Source organism: Tachypleus tridentatus, chromosome 4 (assembly GCF_004210375.1).
Source record: "Tachypleus tridentatus isolate NWPU-2018 chromosome 4, ASM421037v1, whole genome shotgun sequence".
Lineage (NCBI taxonomy): Eukaryota > Metazoa > Arthropoda > Merostomata > Xiphosura > Limulidae > Tachypleus > Tachypleus tridentatus.
The window spans coordinates 38542551-38565372 of record NC_134828.1 but is presented as its reverse complement, the minus strand read 5'-3'; the positions used below and the strand labels follow the sequence as shown (position 1 = coordinate 38565372).

At 36.0% G+C, this 22822-nt stretch overlaps 2 protein-coding genes across 8 annotated transcripts in view; one reads left to right on the top strand and one right to left on the bottom strand.

The window, feature by feature from the left end:
- Nucleotides 1-5022, bottom strand: part of LOC143248880 (steroid 17-alpha-hydroxylase/17,20 lyase-like) — a 28110-nt gene extending 23088 nt beyond the window's left edge. For 2 of the 3 annotated variants that reach the window (XM_076497766.1, XM_076497768.1), the window contains exons 1-2: nt 4839-5022; nt 4336-4506 (exon numbers count right to left, since the gene is read on the bottom strand). In XM_076497766.1, coding sequence (XP_076353881.1) covers nt 4336-4501 — 166 coding nt within the window. In that variant the 5' untranslated portion in view covers nt 4502-4506; nt 4839-5022. Of the gene's footprint in view, nt 1-4335; nt 4507-4605; nt 4819-4838 lie in introns of those variants that run through there. The other variant, XM_076497767.1, reaches the window with a different exon arrangement.
- Nucleotides 5023-10895: 5873 nt separating this feature from the next.
- LOC143248879 (protein vav-like) overlaps nt 10896-22822 on the top strand; it is a 111784-nt gene continuing 99857 nt past the window's right edge. For all 5 annotated transcript variants that reach the window (XM_076497762.1, XM_076497760.1, XM_076497761.1 and 2 more), the window contains exons 1-2: nt 10896-11124; nt 22040-22156. In XM_076497762.1, the coding sequence (XP_076353877.1) occupies nt 10897-11124; nt 22040-22156 (345 nt within the window). In that variant the 5' untranslated portion in view covers nt 10896. The remainder of the gene's footprint in view (nt 11125-22039; nt 22157-22822) is intronic.

Genomic DNA, 22822 nt, shown 5'->3' with positions numbered 1-22822 from the left:
CGAACGAATGAAAGATATTTATAGAAATAGAACTGACGGCTCTAATAGTTCAAACTACACCTTGCATACAATTAAAATTGTTGAATCTGATATGAATCTAACTACAGTAAGACTTACAATTGCCAACTACTGTGTGTGTATTTTTCTTGGGAGCAAATTCACATAACGCTGTCTGCTGAGTCCACCGACGAGGATTAAACCCCTGATTTTAGCGATGTAAATCCGTAGACTTGCCACTGTACTAGCGGGGGGGGGGCTGTTTAAAATTCTCGAAAAAACAGTCGCTCGTTGATTAAAGAGATTTTTCGTTTTTGTCAAGAACCTCTTCTAACTTTAATATTATTATAGTTTTAAAAAGATCTGCAACTGTTCAAATACAAAATAATGGATATCTAGGTGCCCTTGACTAAAACAGATCGACACCCACGTCATCCTCAATACTGTTTTAACACTTACCTTCTGGGCTTTTATTTTATTTCAAATGATACTCTTACATTTCAAGGTACTACAGCCCACAGTTGTCAAGTCTGCATAATCATTTTTTACAATATTGTAAATAGTCGCTGTTATTATACTTTACTATAATACGTTGTGTGTTCAAGGAGTGGTTTGTTTTAGAGTTGTTTCGAAAGCAATTGGAGCTTAATTGAGTTGTGCATTTTGCAACATACACTAATTATACTGTCAATAATTACACCTATTATCAGCAAAAGTTTTGGCGTGATCCTTCCCAGTTTGTTTGTTGTTGTTGTTGTTGTTTTTTAAATTCACGCAAAGCTACACGAGGGCTAACTCCGCTAGCCGTCCCTAATTTTGCATTGTAAGACGAGAGGGAAGGCAGCTAGTCGTCACCACCCACCACCAACGCTTGGGCTATTCTATTACCTACAAATAGTGGGATTGACCGTTATATTATAACGCCCCTACGGCTGAAAGGGCGACCACCTTTGGTGTGACGGGGATTCAAACCCTCAACCCTTCTATTACAAGTCGAGTACCTTAACCACCTGGCCATGCCAGACCAGCTAAATACTTAAAAAACTGATAATACAGAAGTGTTTCTGACGCTATTCATCGCTTTATAATTTCGTAAATGTCGAATCTGCGAGTGACCTCTTCACCCTTGTTTCTCTCCACCACACAAAGAAATTCAACTGCCAAATTTTTTTCTGTACATTCGAACGGAGAAAAATAAAGTTCTCCATGACGGGAAACAGAAGTGAAACGGGAAAATCGTGACCACTATTGCAAATGTACGAGCACATAGGATAAATATTTCGTGAAGTTGGAGGTTGTACATCGTATCATAAAGAAAATTTTTACTCCTACTATGCATATATAAAAGTTTCACTATTGTATGATGCAAGACTGATGTTGCCACCTAGAGGAGATTTGTGTTTTTAAAATATGTTGTTCTTAAATCAAATTATTAAAGCTAAAAGTGTCTCATACGAAAATGTCTTGAACAATTATTGAATAAAAACTCTTTCCAATTCGACTGGCTATTTTTTCGAAAAATCAAAACTTTTAAATCCTACTTAGTTTATTCCATGTTCAACTTTAGTAATCTCTCACTCCCACGCGGAAATTATTTGGCCGTTAGCTGTAAGTAGCTAGCCTTGCCAAACCGTTAATTTTATGCAAGACACAAATTAGTTCACTGAAATAGGTTTTGTTTGAATTTCGTTCAAAGCTACACGAGGGCTATCTGCATTAGTCATCCCTAATTTAGCTGTGTAAGGCAAGAGGTAAGTCAGCTTTAGTTATCACCGCTCTGATAAAGACAAACAAAAATAACGTAAAATCATAAAAAACTTCCTTCATAACACCCGAAGCATTGTTTAATTAATTCAGTATCAGAAATATAACATACAACATGTGTGACAAACCAGCACAACTATACGAGAACGGCGTGCTAAGGCGTTCGACTCGTAATCCGATGGTCGCGGGTTCGAATCCCGGTCGCAAAAAACATGCTCGCCCTCCCAGCCGTGGGGGCGTTATAATATGACGGTCAATTTGCTACAGTTAATCAATGTTTAGTATACTACATTTGTTTAGAATTGTTTATACCCTTAGAAAAGGAATGAATAAAATTTTTTAAAAAGGTTTTCATTTACATTTTTAGATTTTTTTTTACAGTAGAATCAAGCGATATCACTCATTTATAATATTTTTTTAAATTTTTATATATTAGAGAAAATAACTTTTATATTTCTACCTTAGGCTTGAGTTATTTCCAAATGTTTTTCTGCTGCAAAAAAAAAAAAAAACAATTTTGTTTTGGAATTTCGCACAAAGCTACTCGAGGGCTATCTGTGCTAGCCGTCCCTAATTTAGCAGTGTAAGACTAGAGGGAAGGCAGCTAGTCATCACCACCCACCGCCAACTCTTGGGCTACTCTTTTACCAACGAATAGTGGGATTGACCGTCACATTATACGCCCCCACGGCTGGGAGGGCGAGCATGTTTAGCGCGACGCGGGCGCGAACCCGCGACCCTCGGATTACGAGTCGCACGCTTTAACGCGCTAGGCCATGCCTGGCCCAAAAACAAACAAACAAACAAAACCTATCCGATTATTTTGTGTCAAGAATAACCTTGTTATCAGCTCGGCATGGCCAGGTGGATAAAGCACTCAACTCGTAATCCGAGGATTGCGGGTTCGAATCCCTTGTCACACCAAACACGCTCACCCTTTCAGCGTTATAATGTAATAGTCACTCCCACTTTTCTTTGATAAAAAAGTAGCCCAAGAGTTGTCGGTATGTGGTGATGACTAGCTGCCTTCCTCTTGTCTTACACTACTAAATCAGGGACGGCTAGCGCAGATAGCCATCGAGTAGCTTTGCGCGAAATTAAAAACCAAACAAACATGGTCGTACACAAAACAATAAGAAAAGTAACATTGATTTTCTCTCAAAAGTAGGACATGAAACCTATGTAATCTTCATGGCGTACTCCTTGCTACTCCGCCATTATATCAAGCTCATGTCTCCAAACACAAGATACGACACTCTAGGGAGGAATAAAACCGCAGACATGCTGCTGTGCCACTAGGGGGGAGGAACTCTACGAAGGAATTGATGCGTCTATTCTACAAGCCTCGCCCTTCATTTTTTTAAAGGTTAAAAAAATGCAACTTCCTCGTACGTCATGATATACGTAAGAACCTCAAAATGTACTCGCCCTTTGTTGGGGGTAAATGCAAGCTTTGTTTTTCCTTTCACAGAGCAACAACAAGTTTGTTAGTTCTCTGATGCCGTGGTTGTTGAAAATCATTAATTAGTCAACTGTGAAAACTGAACATTAACTCGTACAATGTAATCAACTAAAACGTGTTGATTAACGAACTTTCAAGGTTGATAATTTGGCATAAAGCACTTTTAAGTTTGAATATTTTGGAAACATTTGATATTTCGACTCTGCATGCAATGGAGGTGTTGTACGCAGCTAAGTTACTTCGTGGGAATCAATGTCGTGTGTTGAAATCCTACCTAATTTCAATTCGAAATTCTTTAGTAAATTTTACACTTATTTTCAGAATGTACTAGCTTTTGTACTGTTATGTAATTAAAATTTAATGCTCAACTATATGTGAAGCTCGTGCAGAAGCCTTTCATTAAAAGTTTGATTTAATGTCAAAATATTAGAGGAATTTTATGGTTTGTTTGTTTTGAATTTCGTGCAAAGCTACTTGCCGCCCCTAATTTAGTAGTGTAAGACTAGAGGGAAGGCAGCTAGTCATCACCACCTACCGCCAACTGTTGGGCTACTCTTTTACCAAGGAATAGTGGGATTGACCGTAACACTATAACGCCCCCACGGCTGAAAGGGCGAGCATGTTTGGCGCATACCGGGATTCGAACCCGTGACCCTCGGATTATGAGTCGAACGCCTTAACACGCTTGGCCATGCCGGGCCCAGGAATTTTATCACGATAAGAATTAATATAACCGTTTCGCTATCATATAATAATTATAATTGTTTATATATATATTTAATGATGAAATTCAGTTAAGTTTACTTTAAAGAAAATGAATAAAATCAACTTTTAGATATATTAACTTTCATTAAAATGTACAGAATAGGTAAGAAATAGTGCATTATCCAATGTTTTGAAACATAAGGTTATTAATATTAACCTGTTTTTTTCAATAATTTATTAAGCCAACTTTTTATATTAATCAGCTTTTAACTTATGATTATTATGATTATTACTTTTTTATCTCCCTATTTCGAAAATCTATTTTAAATTCTGTTTAAAGTTATTTTCCTTTAGTAATTCTTATATTGCAAGCATTTATAAATTAAGATTTACTTAGGTAAACTTACGGTAAATGAGCTCGAGACTTAAAGGTAATGGGACGGTTCCTTTCGGATACTGGCGAAACGTGGTGAGATAAAACATTGCATAATAGACCACCAATCCTATAAAAACGGCTGCCCAAAACTCACTGTTCAAGCAGATAGTGCGAAAGATTTCTTTTGCGATAGCCATTGTTTCTAAAAAAATAAAAACAAAACAGATTATATCCTTTAATTAGACAGATCACACCTTTAAAATAAATAACGGAAAGTAACATCTCTGCCCGAATTCATTACAGCTATGGAACTTGGAAGATACGAAGTACAGGCAGAGAAGGTCTATGTAGCTGAAACACTGTCATTTTCAGAAAGATAGGCGTTAGCGAGCGTTGACCTTGTCAGAAATAATATGCAAGACAAATATAAATAAGATATATCCAAGAGGAAAGTATGTGAAGAAAGAAATATTCTTCAACAAGAACTAAAAATGATACTAGGCACGCTCTTATCAAGGTTGTATAACTACTTACTTTTGTGCCACGCGCTTTGTCTTCAGTTGAATGTCAATGACCACAGGAAGGTCGTCTCAACAAGTTGTGGTACCTACGTACCTGGTTGGAATGCTGCTAGCACGCTTGCGTTGTAGTCAGCTGTCATAGGTGCCTGTTGAATTTCATACACCTTAAAAGGACTATGCGAAATTACACATGCACTTACACGACCGCAGCTTTACTTCCTTATAATGAATATATATGTATATATATAATATAATATATTGTAATTAATTATAATTAATATAATATATACAATATATATAAGTATAATAAAAGTAAAAAGTAAAAAACAAAATTTATTTTAGAGTAAGTATAAAATACAGCTATAGAGTAAAACTTATTGAAATCACATATTATAATGGAACTCTTGCTTATATGATACTGAAAAATTTATTTTTTTTTAGTACCCAAGGTGCAACCCCCAACCTTGCGAAATTTTTATCCTGTGTGCATGTAGATTTGCAATAGAGGTCACGATTTTCTCGTTTCGCCTCCGTTTCCCATCATGGAAATTTTATTTTTCTCCATTCTCAGAGTGTAGATTTGACGTCATGAATACGTCACATGCGGAACCTAATGCACTGGAGCCACGGAAAATCGGCTACTATATTTAATGAAGTAATTGTTTTTTGTTTTTTCGAAATTCGAGCAAAGTTACACGAGGGCTTTTTTGCGCTAGCCGTCCCTAATTTAGCAGTGTAAGACTAGAGGGAAGGTAGCTAGACATCACCACCCACCGTCAACTCTTGGGGTTTTCTATTACCAACGAATAGTGGGATTTAGCGTCACACCATGACGGACGTTAGAATTTCTACGAGGACGTTAAGTATCTTCACTCGAAGGAATCACCTTGTACCCGATGTAAGGCCAATAAAGAAACGACAGCTAACTAGCTCAATCGTGGTGTGACAATATCAACTCAGAATTAATTTGTTCGTCGTGTACCTGGATTGTCGTTTGTTTGTTTATTTGTTTGTTTTGGAATTTCGCACAAAGCTACTCGAGGGCTATCTGTGCTAGCCGTCCCTAATTTAGCAGTGTAAGACTAGAGGGAAGGCTGCTAGTCATCACCACCCACCGCCAACTCTTGGGCTACTCTTTTACCAACGACCTGGATTGTCGATTAAATATTTTGTTCTGGACTAGACATAAGACTCAGTGTTGTCTGTAAGTTTCTAAACCTCTTGTATATAAATCTTTGTTTGTAATAACTATTAGTAATAACCGTTATTAGAAATTGTGTTTTTTTATGTTTGTATATTAAAATATATTTGTGTTAAAAATAAAACTGTGTGTATCAATGTTGTTGGCAAACAACATGAATTTGATACATATTAACAGTTAATTAATTATTAAATTAAAATTTCTGTTTAGTTGGAATAGTAATATGTTAACATGCAAAATATAATAAATCGGAGACAAGTCCGAAATAAAATAATCATACGTCACAATCACCCATCGCCAACTCTTGGGCAACTTTGTCATCAATGAATAGTGCTCTAATCGCCTGGCCATTACTTGTTCAGTCCTAATAGCAATTTTAGCAGCAAGGAATGCCATGTCCAGATTATTAATTGTTCTTTATAAATGTGCACAATAGTGATATTGTAAAATTGTTGTCTGATGTGTTTCTTATCTTGTTTTAAGCCTTTACAGTGTTCTGGATGTACAGTTCGTAGTGGAAATGCCAATAAGCACTGTTCAATATAACTTAAGAACAAAATGAATCACACTTAATGGACTCTGAGTCAGAGATTGCCTGAAATGTCTTATGCTCGCTAAGTATGTTTCTCCCCATCATCGTGTCATACATTACGCATTCTCGTGTTTTTGGATTGTCATCTGCTAACTTGACGATCTTCTCTAGTTTGTTTCGAATTTTGCGCAAAGCTACACGAGGGCTATCTGCACTAGCCGTTCCTTATTTAGCAGTGTAAGACTAGAGGGAAAGCAGCTAGTCATCTCCACCCACCGCCAACTCTTGGGCTACTCTTTTACCAACGAATAGTGCGATTGACCTTCACTTTATAACGCCCCCACGGGTGAAAGTGCGAGCATGTTTGGTGTGACTGGAATTCGAACCCACGACCCTCGGATTACGAGTCGAGTGCATTAACCACCTGACCATGCCGGGCCTTTTTCTTGTTTTCTTCCAAGAGTTGACTTGATTCTCATATGTCAATTCCCCTTTAGCGTAACTAGAAACAATTGAAGTGATCTCAGGGAATGAGCTGAGAAATCTTCCATCTGTAGCTTTCTACTTTGCGGTGCTATGATTTTCTTTCTTTCTCTCTTTCTGTGCTATTAGTTGAGATTGTGAGATACAATTTACATAATTAATGTTGACACTGTCTGTGCTTGGTGAAACTCCGTAATTACAGAAATGAGAAGAAAACAAGTGTGTGTTTTCTTGTAGCAAAGCCACGTTGGGCTATCTGCCGAACCCACCGAGGGGAATCGAACCCCTGATTTTAGCGTTGTAAATCCGTAGACATACCGCTGTACTAGCGGGGGGCGAGAAGAAAGATAGGACAAGAGAATATTTTCGTTTTTTTTTCCATTTTATGGGGCTAATTCTTCTATATTATTACAGAATGTAAATTTCAACAGTATAACAATGCTTTTTGATGTACTTTGGAATTTTACTCTAAATGTCACTAATCCACTCCCATAAAGTTTCTTTTGGAATACTTTTGATTTATCAAGTTTTTGATCTAAAAAATCCTTGAACTTCTTAGTCGGGTTCAGATCGAGGCTCTGTGAAGGACATTGCATCATTTAATCGACTCGAGCAGCTCTTTTCTTAGCTAAATATGTTTTTACATAGGTTAGGTCAGTGTTTGGAGTCATTATCTTCTTAGTAACAAAATCCTTCACTCAAATCACTGGACATACCATGAGGGATCAGTATGTGATGGTACTTGTGCTGGTCTACTATTCCATCTGTTTTTCAAATATCACTTTTCATCTCAACAGAAAAACACTCTTAAAACATTACGTTTCCTCCGACATGCTTCATGGTAGGTGGCATGCATTGAATTAAGTAACTTTTAACTTTCTTCCGTCGGATATAGAACCTCCTCTTCGAACCAAATATTTCAGACTTGGAATTATACGTCCATAACACCTTTTTACATTCATCAACAACCAAGTTTTGTGCTTTTTAGCAAATATCACTCTCTGGATAATGTTTGGAAGTTGCAGTAAATATTTGTTAACTGCTACATAAACAAATATTCTATCCTCATCGAGTCTTCTTGATACTGCAGATATGGATTATTTTCTATCATTTGGTGCACGATCGTTTGTTTCACGATTGAGATAGTAAAGGTCTTTATTCTGTCCCAAATGCTGCAGAAACGAAGATACTTAACATCTGTATCATTGAGTTTAAGTGTTCTGCCTCTTCCTTTCCTATTTTCAGATTCAGCTGTCTCGGTATAACGATCAAGAGTAACTTCCGTGAAAGTGTTTGGTGAGTGTTTTCAAGTTTGTCAGCGTCCAACCAACATCTCGTGAAAGAAACACTCTGCTCTACTGACAACTCTCTAGGCTTTTTGGGCCGTGGTATGACAACAAAACTTAACATTTAGTGGTAAACACTTTTCTTTATTAAGGTTTATTTGTGTAGTGCTGTTAAATCGATTTATTCTAGCGTATACCGGTATCATATGCTAGTTTTTGCTAAATTCCTTCTGTATAGTTAAGGCAATACCTGGGGTATTATGACATTTGTTTTATACCCTAAATTTGATCAGCATTTTCATTCAAGCAGAACTATTATGACATGCCCTTAGAATAAGTGTATAATAATTCTAAAGCATGATAAGTATTCTCACCATGGCTTATTTACTTGTCAACAGGGATCACAGAAGCATTACTTTGGTGTTGAAATTTACATTTTTTAATTCCATGGAAGAATTAATCTCCCCAAAATCGAAGGAATGACAAAATATTCTCTTGTGAAATATTAGTTTTACTGCAGGTATGATGGTCAATGACTTAAAGGAACTGGGTTTCCTTGCTTTTCCAGCTATCAGGTGATATTGTGAAATACATCCTGTATCTATGAATGTTCATTTTACATTGTATAATTAACACTCAATTACTTAGCATGATGGAAAATTTTACCTCCTCCTAGCAGTTTCATCTAAGAAAACGCATTTTAAGATTTTAAAATACTTACATAACCATTACATATCCATTAACAAGATTACGTTAATGTACACATACAATTTAATAACATTGAGGAATATTCTGAAATTCCAAAAGAAATTTAAATAAATAAATAAATACAGTTATATATATATATTGTTTGAGTGTAACTGACATTGATTCTGTTAAGGAGAGCGTTCTGTTAGTAGAATCCTCCGTATGGTGATTTGATCTTACAATGAAATTACAGAAGGTAAAAACTGGAGGAGAGATTATAGTTTTGATAACTCCAAGCTACATACCTGAAAGTCCACGGGAAATGTCATGCACTGATACAAAACCTATTTGATTGCTTGTTTAGAATTTCGGGCAAAGCTACTCGAGGGCTCTCTGCGCTAACCGTCCCTAATTTAGCAATGTAAGATTAGATGAAAGGCAACTAGTCATCACCACCCACCGCCAACTCTTGGGTCACTCTTTTACCAATAAATAGTGGGATTGACTGTAACTTATAACGCCCCCACAACTGAAAGGGCGAGCATGTTTGGTGCGACGGGGATCGAACTCGCTACCCTCGGATTACAAGTCTAGTGCCTTAATCATCTGGCCATACCAGGCCGTTTAGCATAGGCTGGTTTAAAGTGTTCGAAGTTGCTCAATCTATGTGGTTTATGATGATCGACTTATAAATATTAGGCATTCGGTTATAGTTAGAAAAAATTAAAAGACAAAAGATTAAAAATAGAAAGCTATAGGTTATAAGCTGTTTGGTCATTGTAATATATTAGTTAGTTATCACCATTAGTTTCCATCTAGGAACATAGGGCCGCAATCGCTTGCGGATTCTTCAACAAGTATTTAAGTGAGTAGGTTGTTAGCCCACTGCACCGAGCCGTCCCTAATTTTGCAGTGTAAGACTAGAAGGAAGGCAGCTAGTCATCACAACTCACCGCCAACTCTTGGGCCACTCTTTTACCAATAAATAGTGGATTGACTGTAACTTATAACTCCCCCACAGCTGAAAGGGCGAGCATGTTTGGTGCGACGGGGATTCGAACCCGCGACCCTCGGATTACAAGTCTAGTGCTTTAATCACCTGGCCATGCCAGGCCGTTTAGCCTAGGCAGGTTTAAAGTGTTCGAAGTGGCTCAATCTATGTGGTTTATGATGATCGACTTATAAATATTAGGTATTCGATTACAGTTAGAAAAAAAATTAAAAGATAAAAGATTAAAAATAGAAAGCTATAGGTTATAAGCTGTTTGGTCATTGTAATATATTAAGAATGGAGTATTTTTTCAACTCGAGTGACAAAAGAAAAGATGAGGTGTCCTTCAATTTGGTGTGTTGTTTTGAAGTTCGCGCAAAGCTACACGAGGACGCTATCTGCGCTAGCCGTCCCTAATTTAGGAGTGTAAGACTAAAGGGAAGGCAGCTCGTCATCACCACCCACCGCCAACTCTTGGGCTACTCTTTTTACCAACGAATAGTGGGATTGACCCTAACATTATAACATGCCAACGGTTGAAGGGGTGAGCATGTTTGATGTGACGGGGATTCGACCCTCAGATTACGAGTCGAACGCCTTAAACAATCTGGTCATGCCGAGCCGCAATTTGCTATGAAATTTGTTTTTAAATTGTGCACAAATTTACTAATTGTATAATTTTAGTTTAGTGCTTGCCAAAGGCGGTACTTTGTTCTTGAGAGGAAATTTTTATATGATTCTGAATAATTTAAGAGACTGGAGTTAAATGAGCTACTAAAATAAGCAAAATGTTTTAATTAATTAAAATTGTGTTTGTTGAAGTATTGTTTTGTTTTGTTTCATTTTCATCCGGATATCTTAGAAAACAGATGGCGTAGTGGGTTCTTTTCAATGTTCAGATTTAGCAGTATGGCGGACGTATTGTGGAGGGAGTGCGCGAATTGGTTAATTCGCTGTTCAATAGTTCCTCCAGATCATCGAGTTACATGGCAGAATGCTCAAGTAATAGATCTCGCAAATGCATTACGAGATGGTGTTTTGTTATGTCATGTGTTAAATAAGTTAGAACCAGGATGCATCGATTTAAAAGAAATCAGCCTTCGTCCACAGATGTCACAGGTAAGTGATTGTATACACGGGGTTAAATTATGTACAAAACATTGTAACTCAATGGTCACTGTTGTGTCGGCATTAGCAGTTTGGCAGTGACAGTAAGCATTGACAAAAATGAAATAACAGTAATACTGTAAGTCGTAGATTATACAGCTTATGTTTCATTCATCTGTTTTTGAATACTAAATATGAAATACACTGGGGTGCTTTTTTGCATTTATTTATTCAAGTTTAATTTTGAACATTAAGCATATTAATATTAGTATTAATAAGTTATTATAGTACTACTATTATTAGTGTTACTGTTATTCATACTAATACTAATCCTTTTATTTCCTAACATAGGAATTTTAGGTGGTTCAATGCTTAAGTACCTACACAAACACTTAATTTTTATTAATGGACACCCAATCCTGGCAAAATCTATCACTGGAGCTAAAAGAAACGATGCCATTGGTATGATCAGTTCTCTTCCCGAATATGCCAAGATTTCTGATAATTCTCTTTGGTACTAATGTTATTGTTAATTTGAAATCATTTGAATCTGCTAGTGAATAAGATCTCTGTCAGCAGTTTGAAGTGGCATCCCAAACTTCCCAGAAAGATGTAATTTATAAAAGATTTATTCTAGTTCATTCTTCCCAACCCAAATGTTTTTTTTCTTATTTTAATGAAATATGGTTTTACCATTTAATTATATATTATTATTATTACTAATATATCTTTTGAGTTGTAAAATAAGTTTAAATTGAGTCTCTTTATAAAGTCAGTATTCTGAGCTTGTATGTTTATGTGACTGTTTAAAATTTATTATTGTTACAAGCAGCATTGAAATGGTAATTCATTTAATCTACTTTTGTTGAATTTTGGAATTGTGTTTGTAAATCATAGTGTTCTGAAATGTTTAATTTTAAGTGAAAGTATTTTAAGACCTATATTTAATTACAGTACTGCCCTGAAGATGTAAGACTTATTTATAAAGGCTCAATATTATTTTGTTCAAACATGTAAGTAATTTTAAAATATGGAAAAATAACTGAATCAACAAATGATGACATAATGATAATTAAACTTGAAGTCATTGCTGTGTTAAGGGTTAATTGAAGATTTATATATATAAACAAGCTGACACCAACCAGGTTTAAATTGCAGGCACTTGTTATGCAATAAAAAAAATTAATATCCAGTTTTTCTTATATTTACATCTAATATATATATGTGTTGACAGTGGCTGTGAAGACCAAAATACAAAAAATAGTAGGACTGTTTCGCTTGAATAAAACCACAATTTGAAAATAACTATGAACCTTATTATAATTTATTTTTGTCAGGTAGTGGTTTTGCTGTCTGATTAAATGTAACTACTTATTTTAGTATGGAGTTGCAATTTATATAAGAGGATAACATATAAATTTACATACTTGAAATAAAATTTCAAACAATAGTTGGTATTTGTTGATTGTTCATACAACAGACAGCTAATTGTTTTTATTCTTCATGTGAGCATTACCTTTCATTCCAACTTGCCAGTCTGAATCCAGTGTGACACCAATTCACAGATGCACACAGAACTCGGATGTTTTTGTAACACATCTGATTTTTTTATGTACATTTTAGTAAAAGTTTTCTACATTTTGTATGCTTAAATGTGGTAAATTTGTATTTATTTTTAATAATCATTCTCCAATATTGGGTTGGTCTATTGGACTGACCTCTTGTTCATTTAGCTAAAGCTTTGAAACCTACTGTTGATGACATTACTTTGTTACACATTCTATTAACACTCCTATGAAAAGTGGGGCCTAATAGGCCCCAGAGCAACTTGAAAGGTTATTAATATTAGGCTAATAATTTTGTATTTAAATGAAATTGCCATTTAAATCCATTAATGAATGGATTAACGAGATTCCCACTGTCTCTATCTACTATCTAGTGAAACCACAGCCAGGGGAACGGGCTTGGAGAAATCAGGACTAGAAACGTCTTTTCGTAGGAGTGTTAAAACAGTTATTTGCTTATATAGCATTATCACTAAGCACAGTAGTATGTAAGGATGGGACAGGAGAACAATGGCTACTACATTCAAGCTATTGTGCTATAATGCTTACAGATAACTTTTAAACTTTATTAACAGCCTCTGAGACTCTCCATATCATTGAATAGTGTTACTAAAGTGGAGAACTGGAAAGTAGTTTAAAATCTTTTTTCTTTTCCCATGCTATCCAAAAAATGTATGAAGTTTTCACAATGGCTTTAGTATGAAAGAAAACATTTGATATAGAAAGTTTGATATAGTGGAATTTTATGGTGTTAATATAGCAGTTGATGATTTTTGGTTATTTGAAACCCATACGTAAAACCTAAAAATATTGTTTCACATCTTCCATGTGATATTTGATGAGACTTGGCAACCTATAAGAAGCAGCAACTAAGTACAAAATTCATAACTAGGAGTGTTTGTGTGCTATACTTCTTTATTTACTGTCCTATATATTAAGAAAATAACTTTAAGAACTTGTTTGTAAATAGTAGTTTTATATATATATATATACACTCACATATACATACACCTATTTAATTTATTATAACTGAAGTATGACTATAGTCCATTAAAACACAGCCAAGACAGGTCACATTGTAAAGGTGAGTTTTATGTTCTTGGATATAGTAACATGAATGCATGTCCATTGTCATTGCAATATTTGTTATGTTAGTCAAGCACAGCTGGAAGGTCAATATAATAAAAATAAGAAATATATATATGTGTAAAGTGTTAAGAGATTTAGACTAAACATTTGTGTTTTTGTGGGGTAATCTGTAGCCATTCTAGGATGAAGTAAAGTATAGTTTATATTTATTTCATAATTTTTATGGTGGTCATGATACAGTTGGTCAAATTTAGAGACACCATATAGTACAAATAAGAAACTATAAACTTTCACTGGAAACAAACATTTGGAATGTATTGAGAAGGTTTTAGAGATTACATGAATAATATTTGAGATTATGAGGATGAAGAATAGTTTTTATAATCATAACCTGAAAATCACTTTGTATTAGGACTGTTAAATAAATGTATTTTTATAAACAAATCATTTGTAAAAATACTTAATTAAAAAAATTGATTATTTTGTACAAAAGACATAATCATTAATCAGTCTAGCAAATTTTGTAAAGATACACGTATTGCATTAAAAAGTATAGTATAAATAGTAGATGCATGCATGTGTCTATATGGACTTGTGTTTTACATATAAAGCTCCTTGAGAAAGGGTTAAATTTTATTTCACACATTCTTAGAATACATATTTTAGTGAGAGGGGTAAAAAACATCACAAAAAGTAATAAAAACATTTTTTAAATGTAAAATGATGTAGTGATGACAGGACCAAAAGGAATGCAAACATGAGCATAGGGATGATACAGCTATACATTTTTCATGTTTTTTCCTTACTATAGGTTCCTCAACTTGAAGTCCCAAGATGTCAATATTATGATTAATAATCTGTGATAGTCCATTGCATGGTATAATTTCAGTATCTGAAGTCATTCTACAAGTGTAATGAAGAAACTGACAAAACTCATATTTAACAATATATATTACCAATGAATTATAACATTAAGTAAATATTCACTTGTTAATCTAGTTCAATGAAACTGTTTAAAAAAAAAAGAGAAGATGAAGTAATAAAACATTTTGCAAGGTATGGATGAACTTAGAAAAGCATACAAAAAATTACTAAATAAATACCCAAACCTTTCTAGGAATAACCTATTTACAACTAAATGTTGCATTCCTGTTAGCTGCAGGAATTGAGGTTTGAATAAAAGCATTTAAACTGAACAGTGTTATAGAATTTTACAGTGGCTGATAACTTTAAAGATTGTAAGATTGACTTAGTACTTACTAGCTACTTGTGTAAGGACTTTTTTATGGTTTTACGTATTCATTCCAATCTTGTTTGTGTACTTTTTGGAGTACTTACTTAATCATACGTAATTTTTGCACAAATTTTGTTACTTTTTCTGATTATCTCAGCACATGTTATAGCATACACAAACAATAATACATTACCTATGTTTGTTGCATAACACTTAAAACACAAAGCACATGAGATATTTACCTATAACCCTATAGATTTGTGCATTTTGAACATTTAGGAACACTGAAAGATTTATTCACTTAATAGTCACGTTGTAGCAATAATCTGTGCATTTTTCTATGTTTCTTTTTTCAAGGGTTTGAATATTAATTTACATATTCATGACAAGCATGTTTACAGCAATATTAGAGCCTTGAGTTTTGTGTCTGGAAGAAAGCTGTTCATCAAAACCCCCTTGGTGTTGATTCCTGTACGTGGTGAAGGAACCTCCCAGGGAAGGTTCTGCTCTTTCAGTTTTCCTCCTCTAGGATCTAAACATTCATCCACAAGTTTGTTATATGTGGTGGCCTGTGAAGGGGAGGAGAGGATCCTGGTGGTTGAGGGTCCAACCCTAGCACACCATTTTGGCCTTGATTTCCTGTAGATGGGCGGCCTTGAGGTGGCCTCCTTGGGTCAGTCGGCTGGTCCACATTGGCTAGGGTCAACCGAGCACCAGTGTGATAGACACTGTATCTGAAGCTGGTGTTTGGGTATAGTGTTCATGAAACCCTGGAGTTGCTGCAGTGTCCTTATTTGGCATTGTATTGTGTCCCCTTGTAGGGCTTCATGGTGGGTAGGGTCAGTGGGCACCAAAATATTCCTCTTTTATTGCAGGTCCTCCAAATAGTGAAAAAACAGTCCATAGGTAAATGATCACGTTTTGAAGATTCTGAGCAGCAATCTTCAACATCTGTAACACCTGTTATATGTCATTTTCTTATACTACATTCTCTTTCAGACAAACCTTTAGGGCAGATGTCTCCCTTTCTCATTCAGAAGGGACTAGAGGGACTTGCTGGGTCTCCAAAGTCAGTAAGGAAGCTTCACTTTGGTGACATTGGTGGAACCATCCACATCCCAACACAGTGAACTCCTCTTGCATTCAAAAGCAGTTGGGGATATACCTATTGAGCTTTCACCTCATGCTACTTTGAATTCATCACGAGGAGTTACTGTTGAGAGGGATTTGAAGAACATCCCAGAGTCAGAGATTCTCACTGGTTTCTTCACCCAAGAAGTTTCTGCAGTGAGGTGTATCTCCACTCGCAAAGATGGAATTATGATGCTAACCAATGTCCTCATTCTGATATCTACATCACTACATCCATCTGCCACCATCAAGGCAGGTTATCTTAATTGCAGGGTACAGCCATACATTCCCAACCCTCTCAGATGTTTCCAAAGCCAGCAGTTCAGTCACTCAAAGACGTCATGTCATGGTTCCTTGACGTGTGCTCATTGTGGTGGCAAGGACCACAATGCCTATGAGTGTAAAACAGACCATCACTGCATCAATTGCAATGGCTCTCACCTGTCCTACTTTTGTTCTTGCCCTAAACAGTTGGAAGAAAAAGAGGTGCAGCATTTGAAAATGATTCATAACATCACTTATCTTGAGGCTTAAAAGTTACTGTCTACCACTTCACTTTGGATGTTTGCTGCTGCACTTTGTTTCACTACTACAGTGGGATTGCAGATGGATCTCTCTGTACCGACAAAAGAATTGTTCTAGAACTAGATGAAAAATTTTTTGACCTCCATGGTTATTAAAAAAGTTGATGAATCAACTTCAATACTCACCTCTGTCCCTTATTTACATTCCAGCAAAACCTAAGATCCACTTCCTTTGGTTCTGGGTATGGGCATTTCCTTGGGTACATCTTCTCCCATTCTAAATTACAAAACAATCATTTGTTCACATCCTCAGTCTCTGGAATCCTCTTCCAACAACAAAGACCTGCTCAATTGACCCAGGGCAGGGTCCATGGAGGTCAATAGACCTCCCTTGAATAAAGACAGTAAAGAAAAAAAGACATTGTCATAAACAGAAGGGTTCTCCACCCAATTCACCTACACATAAATAAAAATGGTTACTTTGATACAACGGAACTGTCAAGGTATAGATTCTAATCTGGATGACATTAAAACACTAATTGCTTCCTTCCATCCTGTATGTCTTTTCTTACAGGAAACCATTTTGAAAACAGCTGATACAGTCACTTTTTGGTGGTTTTCTTTGTACAGAAATGACAGGCTGTATGATGGTTGATTGGCTTGTGCCCACTCTGTCTTTGCCACTCAACAACCCTTGGAGGCCATAGCCATCTGTGTTTCCTCAGGTCATACCATCACTGTATGTTCTCTTTACCTGTTGCCTGGAGAGACCTATGATCAATCAGACCTTGATGCTCTCATTGAACAGTTGCTGGCTCCCTTTTTAATCCTGGGGAACTTTCATGAACATCATCCCCTCTGAAAAAGTGCTGATATTGATAGGAGGGGTTGCTCCATAGAGTGTATGCTCTTTGATCACAACCTTTTCTTTTCAATACTGGTTATTCTGCTTATTTTCATGTACCTAATCAGTCATTTACTGTGTTGATCTTTCTGTTTGCTCCCCTTCACTATTCTCTCATTTTTCATGGAGAGTTGACAATAATCCATGAGGCAGTGATTATTTTCCTATAATTTTGAGAGAGCCTGGCTGTGGCCAATACCACCGACTCATGTGCTCGGTGGTAGCTGAATCAAGCAAACTGACCCTCCTTCTCTGCTCTTGCAGAACTTGATCCAGCCCTGATTTGTAAGCCATCAGTAGATGATGACTGTGTGGCAACAGTAACTGACTGTATTATACAAGCAGCTGCTCAGTGTATTCCTAAAACCTCAACACCTTTTTCATGATATCCTTGTCTGTGGTGTAATTCTGCCTGCTGCCTGCCACATGGCACAGAAGGCTCAAGAATGGGCCAGGGATACTTTTCATAGGTATCTCTCACTTTCGCACTGCATTGCTATCCAATCAGGCCTGTGCACATGCTCGGTGGGTAAGATGTTAAAGCCAGAAGTTATCTTGGATTAAGTTCACAACCAGCATATCTTTTACCACCAGTTCCAAAGTCATATGGGACAAATTTCAAAAGGTCAGTGGACAATATAATTCTGTCCCCCTCTAGATCTTGCTCTCTGATGGCCAAGAAATAGTTGCTACCCGGAGCATCACAGATACTCTAGGTGAAACTTTTGCTGGGTATCTAGCACTTCTGCTTCTTCCTCCATTTTCTTAGCCATCAAGACTCGGGCAGAGTGATCACCTCTTTTCTTTTGAGTTGATCGTCTCTTATCTGTATAATCATCCCTTTACACTGGTGGAACTCAAACTGGCCCTTCATTGGTATGGCAGTACATTGGTTGGACCTGATGATGTACACTATGAGATGCTGCACCATCTATCTTCTGCTTCTCATGCTGTTTTTCTGATTGTTTTTAACTGGATCTGGCAGGAGAATGTTTTTCCTGATGCCTGGCTCCAGGCTATTGTCCTACCTTTCTCTAAGCCTGGGAAGGATCCCAACATTCCTTCAAACTACCGTTCAGTTGCTTTGACGAGCTGTCTCTGTAAGACTTTAGAGAGGATGGTTAATGCTCATCTTGTTTGGTTCCTCGAATCAATCAACCTCCTCTCGCCCCCCCAGTGTGGGTTCAGATGACAGCACTCCACCGTGGACCACCTGATTTGACTTGAAACATTAATCAGAGATGTCTTTATAAAACAAAAACATCTTATAGCAATATTCTTTGACATTGAGAAGGCTTATGATACAATATGGAGATATGGCATTTTGCAAGACCTCCATATATATGGGTTATGTGGACATTTGCACCCATTTTTATTAAACATTTTTTAATGTACAGAAGATTCCAAGTTTGTGTGGGTTCGACACTTTCTCGTTCTTTTCTACAGGAACTTAGAGTCCCTTTTGGCTATATTTTGAGTGTCACACTTTTCTGTATAAAGGTTAATGCTATCACTGAACAACTCCCTCTTGCTGTTGCAGATGGGCTCTGTGTTGACGACTTTCACATTTCTTTGGTTTTTGAACATGAGGTATATTGAGCGGCAGCTATAGACTGCCGTTGATCATTTACTGAAGTGGACAACAGAAAATGGTTTTAACTTCTCTCTTTCTAAAACTGTTTGCATGCCCTTTTGCTGCCAACGGGGTGTTCATTGTAATTCTGAACTCTGTATCGGTGAAGTTGTGCTGCATGTGGTTCCTGAGACAAAGTTCTTGGGGCTTATCTTTGATCTTAAGCTTACCTTTGTACCACACATCAAGCAGCTATGGGCAAAATGTGCAAGAGCACTGAACATCCTCTGTGTCTTTCTTCCACCACTTGGGGAGCGAAACAATGTGCTGTGCTAATGATATATTTTGCTCTCACTTGATCAAAACTAGGCTATGGATCACTGATTTACAACTCTGCCAAGACCTCAGCCTTATAGATGCTGGACCCCATTCATCATCAGGGACTTTGCCTTTTCACTGGGGCTTTTCTCACTTCCCCAGTTCAGAGCTTATACACAGTCTCAGGATCCTCCTATCACCTCTGCCATTTACAACTGTCTTTACTCTCTGCTTCACAACTTCGTTCCTTACCAAAGCATCCCACCTGGAGTTGTGTTTTTGTTCTTCGGTGGGCCATTCTTTTTCAGAACAAACAATCTGCCATTGTTCCTTTTGACCTTCGTATCCAGGAGCAGTTGGATAAATTGGGTCTGTCCTTGGATAACATTGCTGCACCCAATGGTCAGTCCATCCCACCATGGTTTATTACAGTTACCAAGTGTGACCTGTCTTTTTAGTCATCTGAAAAAAGGAGACACTCTCGATTGGAAATACTGTGTGTGATTTGCTGAGCCATCCTTCCATTCCTATTTATACAGATGGTTCACAATCAAGTGACTCTGTGGGCTCAGCCATGGTTTGTTGTGGTTGTGCACAGAATCATTTCTACAGTTTCTGTGTTCTCTGCTAAACTGTACACCATTTTTCTTGCCCTGAATCACATAGAAGCTAAGCAGTACTCAAATTGCACAATTTAGACTGACTCGCTTAGTTCTCTACTGGCTCTGGAATTGCTTCACGTTAGTTCTCATCCTATTCTCACTGATATTCAAAAGCGACTGGCTCATTTCTCTAACATCTACTTCTATTCAGGTTTTCTGGATACCAGGCCATGTTGGTATTCACAGTAACAGGTTTGCTGACACTGCAGTTAAGTCTACCTGCTCTGGCACTATCACCTCTGTGCCTGTTCCATACATTGGACTATGGTCCTGTATTCAAGGCTCGGCTCCATGCCAGTTGGCAATCAACTTGGAGTGAGTTACATGAAAACAATCTTTTCCAAATAAAACCCTATATTGGACTTTGACTGTCTTGTTAGAGGAAGTTGTTCTAACTAGACTATGCATTTGCATTGGCCACAGTTTTTTAACTTATCATTTTATTTTATCTGAGACTAATGTACCAATGTGTTGTCTATGTAACACTCAGGTAACAATAAGCCACATTTTACTTTCTTGCTGTTGTTACGACTCTTAAGGACGGCACCATTTTAAACAGTCCTAAGGTTTATCTGTAATGCTAGACAATGTTATTGGCAATGGTGACATTGTCCATCTCAGAATTTTTTTTTAAAGATCATTAATCTTTTTAATGCTAATTAAATGTTTTAATTTATATATTAGACCTTTTTTAATGTGATTCCTTTTTAAGAATCAAAGTACATCTAGTTCAATATGAAATTAGAAAATGGTTGTAATGTCAACTAACTCAAAAGCCAACTTCAGGTGATTAACAGTGGTTTTTGAACTTACCTGTTAGTCTCTCTGGTGAGTTATGATAATTATAACTATGCTACAGAAAGTTCTTTACAACTTGTATTACTGTAGACTAGATGTAAAAATTGAATAATTATATTTATAATTCTAATATTAAACTTCACCTTGTTTTACCTCAATTTCATTTTATAAATTTTAATAATTTTACTTTAGTTTTAACTTTTTACTGCATGTTTGATGCAGATAGCCTAGATTTTTTGCATAATAAAACACTAAACCAATCAACTAACCCTTCATTTTCTCTCTCGAAATGGAGCTCTTCTAGGTTTTAAAAACAATACTTGTCTCTTCACCATATCATTGTGGGATTCTAGCTACTTTACATGGAAGGATAAGGATATTATTTTGGAAGTTGGCATTTTTCTCACCTGAAAACATATTTCTAATATATATTTACCTCTGTGCATACTTCTCCACCCTTTCTTTCTATTACTAGTGCACATTATTCTTACCTTTTCTAAAAATGAAATTAATTTTGAGTGCAGGTGGAGGCTTACTGTACAGGGAGGATGTATTGCCCTCATATTGGTAGAGGGCTATTGTCACAATGATTACATCTTGCACTAGCATAGTTCACATTGCAAATATAACTTAGGTGGGAAATTGCTCAAGGCTAGCAGCATGTGCAAAATCTTAAAGTGAGATGCATGAGGAATAACTATTTTATGCAAAAATAAGTATGTGTTTGAAATACTTATTGAAGTAAAGAAATTAACTCTCATGTGCATGAAATGACATTATTTCGCTACAGTATGCATTTGTATATTGTTCAAAGATCAGCTATTTTTATTTTTGTTAAGAATTTAATCATTGTGGAGATTTTGTCTTTCAAAATTTGGATTATATATATCAGTAATTTCAAAAATTAAAAGTTGAAAATGCATTATTACTAAAGCTAAGATATTTTACCCAATCAAAATATTTTACTTGCAGTGTCTTGTTGATTTAATGCACAACTAATATGATTGTTTGACCACAAGCAAACTGTTCCTCAGTTCTTTTAACTTAATTTCTGATTGCTGATTTTCTGTTGAGTATTGGTTTTGTAGGAGCTTTTAAATCTAAGTTTGTTTTTGTATTCAATTTACAGTTTCTGTGTATGAAGAATATACGATGTTTTCTTCAAACATGTCAAAATGTATTTGACTTGAAGACTACAGATCTGTTTGAACCATACATGTTGTTTGACTATACAGATTTTGGAAGGGTGAGTTGTTTTTTTATTTTTCATGTAGAATTAAGTTGGTGCATTGGTAGGATTTTTTAATACAGTCATAAATGAAAAAATAAACTTTATGAGGTTTTGAGTAATTTTTTAAAAAATGCAATTTTTTCTGGGTTTCTATTTCTAAGGTTGTGGTTGCCCTGTAAATTTTAAACATGCAAAATACTTATTTAATTAAAAATTGTTTGTTAATTTACAAACAAAGGACTACACTTATACAGAAATATATAAAACAACTTGACTGGTTACTTGTAGAGCTAAAATGTCATAGTTTATGAGGTTGTTAGTGACAGGAGTTTCATACAGTAGAGCTTTAAAAACATGCCTTTAAGTGTGGTAGCTCAATTAATGTATATATTTGGTAGTTCATTTGGTGCAAGTTCTGGTATATATTCCTAAAGCCTAATAACTTTGATAATGTTCCATGGTAGTAGTTTCTTCCATTGATAACATTATGTAAACTAGTGCTCATATTATTGAAACTGCAGTTCTAACGTGTTGAAGTAATGACCTTGTTACTTAATTCTTTCTTTGCCATGAGCATGTTTTGTTTTCCAGAGCACTGCTATGACACCTTACATTATATTGGATACAGTATATAATAACCTTTGTTTTAACAGTGAAAAGTTTGATATTGAGAGCTTGGAA